This window comes from Sinocyclocheilus anshuiensis, unplaced genomic scaffold, assembly GCF_001515605.1.
Source record: "Sinocyclocheilus anshuiensis isolate Anshui unplaced genomic scaffold, SAMN03320099.WGS_v1.1 scaffold535, whole genome shotgun sequence".
NCBI lineage: Eukaryota > Metazoa > Chordata > Actinopteri > Cypriniformes > Cyprinidae > Sinocyclocheilus > Sinocyclocheilus anshuiensis.
In genome coordinates, this window is record NW_015551063.1 from 1,937,005 (window position 1) to 1,945,461 (window position 8,457).

Here is an 8,457-nt window from a genome sequence, read left to right on the forward strand (position 1 = left end):
CACACACACACACACACACACACACTCCCCATGCACCACAACACCTGCCTTATGAACTTAACTTCAGGAGATTACTGCCTGAACAAAGCTGCTTTAGAACAGCACATTCACAGCATAAGCAAGTTCTGAAGGAACAAAGCAATAGATTTTAAGAGCACTTAAAGTCCTGTGGGTAAATTGTTTTCTTTTGGTTATATGAAAGTCACACTAAAATGGTCTTGGAAACATTTTACCATGCCTTCATGATTTATTTTTGTTGCTTACCAGACTGCTTACAGACTCAAACTCAAAACCACACTGTAAAAATATTTTTTGAAGCTGTAAATTAAAACAAAGATTATTGGATTTCAGTTTACAAAAAAAAATGCTATATCAGTTTTTCTGCTTCAAAATTTAGTTTAATTCATTTGCTGTTTCTTTGTAATTATTTCTACACCTATTTTTTCATTGTACGAAAATCTATTAAAATATAAATTTTGCTATGATAATTTAAAAGTATAATACTCTAAAACAAAGTGCAAAATAAACATGAATCATGTCAATATTTATTATGCGAAAATTATAGTACCGTTGAAAAGTTTGGGAATTGTTTTTGGAAACCGTGATACTTTTTATGTTTCTTAGAACAGAGAAAAAAACAGCATTCGAAACAGATGTCTTTTGTCAGATTTGATCAGTTTAATAAAAATGTTTGTTTGAAATGTCTGTTTAATACAAATTAAGTTTGAAATGTGTGACTATAGTTGAAGAGACACCCTTGGATATCTGTCTGCATTAAGCTGGATACGTTATCAACACCCTGTGTGCACAGATCCCGTAAACAGACCACCTTATTCCGGCCTCTTTAAGCTTAGTCTGCCAGGCAGTCATCATTGTCACTTTTTAATTTCCCAGAATGCCCCAGGGCCAGCGCTGACGTGGCCTCAAGGGCCTGTAGCTGTCCAATCATGTTCTCAGGTTGCGGTCTGAGTATATGTGTGGGTCGAGCGGCCCAAAATAGAACAGGAGAAATTATTAAACAGGACTGACACAGCATACAATGAAATCTCAATGCAAATCTGCCGTTCCCACCGGTGCCTCACTAAACGGCAGCGGTTTTCTATAATCCGCTCTAAATGCCGTGAATGACCCTTTCTTTCTCTCTCTCTCCGTTTATAGTGTGGAAAACAATGAAACCAACTCCCAGAGCTCCATGCCTTTTTTTCATTTCCTTTTCATTCTTCTCTTTCAGAACCCTCCACGGAAATGACCTTTCAACTATTCCTGAGGGAGCCTTCAGCCACTTGACATCTCTGTCTCATCTGTAAGTGTGTGTGTGTGTGTGTGTGTGTGTGTGTGTGTGTGTGTGTGTGTGTGTGTGTGTGCGCGCGTTAAAGCATGCCTCTATTAATGATGGACTCCCATTCTCAGTCTTAGAGACCAACTCAGGTCTTTAGACTCGATGTAAGTTTTACCTCATTACCGGGTGCAACCTAGAGAGAGTGCAGCCTTGTGCTTTGCGCTCGGAGACCGAGCCCCACAGGAAATCTTTGTAAATTTTATTACAGCTAAAAGGCATCTATTATGGAGGCTTATGGTGGTGGTGTTTTTTTTCCTCTCCGGCTGTAGTACCTCTTGCCGGTTTGGAGCGAGGCTACTGTAGCTCCTTGTTTCCTCATTGAAAAGAACTGTCAGAGAAAAATCCCCATTGAGGAATAAAGGGCCTGTTGAATTGAAGGAAGTTTGTAGTAACCGAAGAAGTTGGCTTTGTAAGGAAGAGTTGTATTCACGAGGAAAAATCCACTTGGCCAATGAATCATACTGATATTCTAATGCATTTATCCTTTCAAACAAAGTTTAACACCCGGTCGTGTGATCCAGGGCTCTGGGTGCAAACCCCCTGTACTGTGACTGCGAGCTGCGCTGGTTGTCTCAGTGGGTGAAGGCTGGGTTTAAAGAGCCTGGCATCGCCCGCTGCACTGGACCACCCGGCATGGCAGACCGCCTGCTGCTTACCACCCCTCTCAGTCAATTCCAGTGCAAGGGTGAGTCTGTCTTCTTTTCTGCTGGTTAACACATCTGCTCCAAACACATTGAGCCATGGTGCTTGTATGGCAAACACAACATTTAAATTTGGTCTGCACCATGTCCTGATTCAATTTCCGCTCTCTTTCTCTCCCTGAATAATATTGTCAACATCCAAAAACTAAGCGTGAGAGCAGTGATGCTGAGCCTCTTCACTCTCAAAAAACTCTCAGTAGCCTATCTTACCAAAGCTAAAAGGTACATCTTTGTACCTTCTTTACCCCTAAATGGTACATACTAGTACATAAAATGCACGTATTGGTACCTTTTCAAAGGGTACCACCCCAGTTTACTACCTTTTTTCTGAGTGTTTAAGTTTGCAATGGCAATATTTCAGAATGAAACAAGATATTTGAGGAGAGAAAAAAACTGTAGGGTATGAATTGATTTGATTTGATCAGAATTTATTGGATCATTAAAAGTGGACATTACATACCAGAATGGAGTCAGGTTGAAGGATAAGGGTTGAAAAATAGTTGTGAACTACAACTAAAAATAAAAAAAAAATAAAAAAATAAAAGTTTTCAGTAACTGAAATAAAGCTGAATTAAAATAAATAAAATATAAATATTAGATGAAAAACTTTAAAAATGGAAATTAGAAATGCTGCCTTTGCAACTAACTGAAAAAAGTACTAAATACCTAAAACTGAAATAAATAGAAATATTTAAGAAAATCTAATAAAATGACAAAAGCACATAACAAAATTATTCAAACTTAAATTAAAGTGAAAACTTGAAAATAAAAGCTAATGCAAAATAATAAATACACACTTAATAGAACATAAATAATACAAAAAATAACAGTGTTTCAGAGGCAGAGACAAGTTATTATATTTTGATAAATGGTAATTCTGCTTTTTCGATTTTTTTCTAGTAATAACATGCACAGATAAAGTTTTGCAAGGAAATATGGTCAGGTTTGTTTCATGTTGACCTTAATGTCACCTCCACTCCCTTTTATTTCCTGTTCCCTTTCTTGTCCACACATTTATGCTTCACATGTTGTGTTGTGTGTCTTTCAGGTCCAGCAGATTTGAATCTGATGTCCAAGTGCGCCCCCTGTCGGGCGAGTCCCTGTCAGAACAACGGCACATGTGTGAGTGATGTCACAGGCTCCTACCACTGCACCTGCCCTTTTGGCTACAAGGTGAGTGATCATTCACCGCCCCACATACATCCTCGGGCAGCGTGCACACGTGTACAGAATACTCCTATGAGTTATGTGCATCATTACATGCATGAGAGCCTCATCATCCATCTTACCGAGCTGAACTCGCTGGATCTGAAGTTTCTTGATTATTTCCTATTGTACTCAGGCAGGTGCTGTTTGTGTAGTGGATACATACTCAGTGGTGCGACCTTGGTGGTGAGGTCTTGGGCTGATGGCAAATGTATTGCAAGGGATGTGAAGAATGTGAGCTGCTCTTCAAAAGCAATTTATTCAAAGACAAGCAGCTATGAGAAATGATAAGTGTGACCGGGCGGTAATGTACAAAAATGTAAATTATGCGGCATCAGTAGCAGTTCACTTCCGTGAGTTTGAACAGATTGCTATTATAAACATGAACCAAACTTTAGACCATCATTCCAAGCAGACTGGGTTGCAGATTGCTGATGCACATAAGAAAAACACTTGAAAAACTGCTTCAAAAAACCAAACGAACCAAAGTTTGATATCAAACAGACTCGGTTTCACACAAAAAGTGGTTTACGAATGTGTGTGCGTGTTCTGGATGCAGCGTGCAATCATTATTCTTTTGTTTGGTTATGGGATTCCTGTCAGTGTTGTTCTGTTGAAGAACAGATAAGAGCTCAACCCTTCGCCCTCTACAAGACAGAACCAGTGAGCTGTCTTTTAATTAAAACCGCAGCTCTCAAGGTCAGTTGCAGGTGCGCGTCTGTCCTCGAAATAAGTGAAGATTAATTAGAATGTTCTAGAGTACTGAATTAAGTCAAACATGGGAAGAGAGAAAGAGAAAAAAACAGAGGGACCGAGAGAAAGAAAACAGGCATATGGGCCCTTTGAGGAGAGCAGAGGAAACAGGCATATCAGTGGCAAGAGCCTTTGTCTGGAATTGAAATGGAGAGTGTTAGTCACGGAGTTACAGCCCCGGAGTGTAAAAGGATCAGGACACAACATACATCTTCCATAAACCATGATATTAAACTAAACTCAGCTCTGGGCCTGGATATAGAACTAGTAAACAAACAAGATTTTTACATTTGCTGAGGAACATGTGAGTGGTGCTTGTCTGTGCAAAACTAGCCACCACAATGCTGCAGGATAGGCTATGCAGGTAATATGTTCTGAGTGTTTTTATTAGGTTGCTATGTGGTTGCTAGGGTGTTCTGGATGGTAATTAAAAGTTAAGGGATTAAAACGGATTCCTAATTATAAGTATGAGCAACAATAATAACCATAGAAAGCACCGCTAATCATTGGCTTTAATGTCCACTCCTTAACCCTGTTTGAAAGGTAAATTGTGGTTAACATTTAAGTTGACATTTTACTCAGAACTCATTATGTAATACCGTAGATGATGGCTTTTTATTTCTTTAACCTCTTCACCTTTGAAAGTGTCCATCTGATTGTGACCTTTGTCCCAGTATGCAGGGTCAGACATGTTAAAACCTGAGCTCGCTCTTTCTTCATCCATGCTCACAGGCTTTTTCTTTCCTCAGGGTCGTAACTGTGAGATCCCCATTAACGCCTGCATCAGCCTGCCGTGTGTTAATGGAGGCACGTGCCACCTCACACCTGGACTGGACGGGCACTACAGGTACATTCAGAGCTGTATAAATAATATTCTGTCAGCCATCGAATAGCTGTGAAGTTGTTGGACCTGTGGCTTGAAATTATGATTTTTTTTTTTTTTTGGTGCTCATGCTGGCAACATAAATCTGAATGTAGCCTGCACAGTGTTTCCCCTATCACTATAAATACAAGTGTCAAAAAGGATATAAATAAGATTTAAAAACTGAAATAATTTAATTTGAAAGTTCTGTGTTACAATGCACATCTGGACAAAATCTGTGTATTAAAAATTCAAAGCTTGTAACACCCCTGGACATCTGAAAGAAGCAAGAGACAGGCAGATTGTTGTAATGGCACAATAAATGTCCCCTGTGTCCTATAAATCTCCCAACAACTTTGGTAATGTCATGTTAGGCCTCTATTCAATTTTTGTAGGGCAGCCGCTTCACATCCAGCAGGAACAGAGTTGCACAATGACTTTACAAAAAACAGCAAATGAGCCCAGAGATTTGTGTGTTTTTATGTGTCTGGAGGTGGAATATATCGGTTGCTGGCGTAGCTCCTGAGAGTTGGCAGCCAGTGGGCAGGGACTGGGTGGAAGGGTACAGATGGGTGTGGGTTCTGCTAAACAGTGAGATAAGTTTTACTGCTATTGCTCAACAAGTCACCATGGAGATGGAGGTTTATCAAACACTGAGCCTCAGTCACTGATGGATCTGACCTACAAGACTAATGGATAGCAACAGAAAGGCAAAACAACAGAGAAAAATGCAAATATTAGGGGATGCTTGGAATTTCAGCAGGTAATTTGCAGTGATATAATTGAGAACAGCTCATTTGAGTCCCAGTGAAGATCAAGACCAGAACAGGGTCGAGTTTGAGTCAAGAGAGAAACCAGAAGAGATAGAGTCTGAGTCAAGACCAAGACCAGAAGACATCGAGTCTGAGTTGAGACTGAGACCAGAAGAGGGTCGAGTCTGATCTAAGACTGAGACCAGAAAAGAGTCAAGTCTGAGTCAAGACAGAGATCAAAAGAGGGTAGAGTCTGAGTCAAAAAACGAAACCAGAAGAGGGCTGAGTCTGAGTCAAGACTGAGACCAGAAGAGGATCAAGTTTGAGTCAAGACTGAGATCAGAAGAGATTCGAGTCTGAGTCAAGACTGAGATCAGAAGAGGGTCGAGTCTGAGGTCAAAACCAAGCCCAGAAGACATTGAGTCTGAGTCAAGACTGAGACCGGAAGAGCATCAGGTTCAGGTTAAGACTGAGATTAGAAGAGAGTCGGGTCTGAGTCAAGACCGATTCCAGAAGTGGGCTGAGTCTGATTTAAAGTAGAGACCAGATAAGGGTCGAGTCTGAGTCAAGACTGAGACCAGAAGAAATCATGTCTGAGTCAAAACCAAGATCAAAAGAGGGTTGAGTCTGATTCAAGACGAAGACCAGAAGAGGGTCAAGTCTGAGTCAAAATGGAGACCAGAAGAGGGTTGAGTCTAATTTAGGACCGAGGCCAGAAAATAGTCGAGTCTGAGTCAAGACAGTGTCTTCATGCTCCCAACAAGAGAAGACCAATACAATGACAATATGCTTTTGAACTCAGACTCAAGGACCAAGACCATGAAAATGTAGTTGTGGACCATCAAAATATGATCTTAGACTCATATTCGAGGACCAAGACCTTGAAAATATGGGCTTTGACTAAACTTTTTGACTCATCTACTCGTAATCATATTGCTTGATTTTGGTGGATTAGATGTTTAGCAGAATGTTCAGTCTGTTCTTTTCCTCAAAGAAAGTGTATTTGAAAAAAAAAGTGAGTTCAAATTTACTCACTGAAGATCTTCTTACAAAATTCTGATATTCTCAATAAACAAGGGCTTATAGAGTGTTATAAATAAATATCTTGTTTTGTGTTCATGCCAACATTATCATTTGTGACTGAACTATCCCTGTAATGTGTCCAGTACATGTTAAAACCAGAACTCAGTGTTCCTGTTGGCTGTGAGCAGTGCACTAATGAAGGATGTTGGGTTGACATTTAAAGACCAAACAATGAGACATGAATGGCAACAAATGACACTGTTCTGGCTGCAGACCTGAAACAAATCAGTATGGCAGTATCAGGGTGTCACCCAACAGAGCTAAATCACTGAAACCCACGCGTTTCCTTTTGTTGTAACATTTGAAGTATCGATCGTTGTCCTGTGCCTTCCCATTCCTCTAGCTGTGTGTGTCCGCCTGGGTACGAGGGCCAACAGTGTGAGCTGAATCCTGATGACTGTGAAGACAACGACTGTGAGAATAACTCCACCTGTGTGGACGGCATCAACAACTACACCTGCATCTGCCCTCCGAACTACAGAGGTACCAGTTAAACCTCATTAAACCAGCCTGTAAACGCATTCAGACTGTTTCAGACCCTTTGTTACCATTTTCTTAGTCATATTGCCCTATTTGTCTGTCTCAGTCTTACCGCAATGAGGCCATTTCACTGGCATGACTGTGCCAATTGCATTTATATCCTCCAGCCACAACTGAGGTGGCTAAGAAAACATTAAGAAACCAAAATAATATGCATGTTAAGAATGGTAGTGGGCAGTTTTACTAAACAAACCAGCTTTTGACAGAAGTCCTGACTAGGCAGATTTAAAGTTCAGCTGTTGTTAAAACTGTCTGTTTATTTCCACTTCAGATCTGCCAAATGCCGTCCAGTGGCACCACTGCTCTTGTTCTCTCTTCTTTTCCTCAAAATAGGAAGTGCAACTGCCCCTAGCTGGCCCTGTCATTATAATGGCATTCCTCTTTGCCACCTCCGTTGGAGCGGGTGCAGTTGGTACTTGGTATAAGCCTGGCCACATCCTTAAGCTTGTAGGGCACACACAGCTGTCCGGTTAAAGAGCACAGTCTTAAAAACTGAGTTTTAAACCAAGCAAGAGAGAAATGTAATTGCTCAGAGGTTAATGGAGTTCTCAGTTATGTTTCATGAAAGTATCAGCTTTGGCTCAGGGGTTTCCCCTAAAAGAGGAATTAAAATAGGAATAGAAACTAGGGGGGATGCTTTTTTACTGAAGTCTTTTAAAACTAGAGTCTCCATTTTCTCTGATATTTCACAAAAATCTAATTTGTGATTTTTCTTGCATACAGAAAGTATGCAGTGTTCATCTTATTCTCTCCATTTCACTGTCATCTGTACCAGACTGGCTATAGATCAGACTCTCAACAGAGAATATATTTTTCATTAGTTCAAATAAAAGTATGTAATTATGTGGGTGAAATGAAAGGGGAGAATGAAGGTTGAAGATTTAATATACTGATGATGGTTTCTCTCCTGTTTTAACATTGTGCCCATGGGCATTGTGGGACTTTTTATATTTTACATTTACATTGGGACGTATACCGTATTGACCCGAATATAAGACAATGTTTTTTTCTTGGATTTGGTTTTTAAAAAGCCTTTTTCCAAAAGGTACATCTGGATAACGGGGGGTTGTCTTATATTCGGGCCAATACGGTCCTACCGTTCAAAAGTTTGGGGTTGGTAAGATTTTTTTCTTTTTGAAAGAAATTAATACACTACCTTTCAAAAGTTTTTTTCTTTTTCTTTTTCTTTTTTTTTTTGATAGAAATCAATACTTTTATTCA

At 40.0% G+C, this 8,457-nt stretch overlaps 1 protein-coding gene across 2 annotated transcripts in view; it reads left to right on the forward strand.

Annotated features, from left to right (window-relative positions):
- The window catches only part of LOC107662025 (slit homolog 3 protein-like), a 195,056-nt gene that overhangs the window by 166,894 nt on the left and 19,705 nt on the right, over window positions 1-8,457 (forward strand). For both annotated transcript variants that reach the window (XR_001631166.1, XM_016451881.1), the window contains exons 24-28: window positions 1,232-1,303; window positions 1,861-2,024; window positions 3,089-3,213; window positions 4,749-4,846; window positions 7,040-7,179. Coding sequence is in view for 1 of the 2 variants with exons in the window: in XM_016451881.1 (XP_016307367.1) it covers window positions 1,232-1,303; window positions 1,861-2,024; window positions 3,089-3,213; window positions 4,749-4,846; window positions 7,040-7,179 (599 nt within the window). In the remaining variant the exon portion in view is untranslated. The remainder of the gene's footprint in view (window positions 1-1,231; window positions 1,304-1,860; window positions 2,025-3,088; window positions 3,214-4,748; window positions 4,847-7,039; window positions 7,180-8,457) is intronic.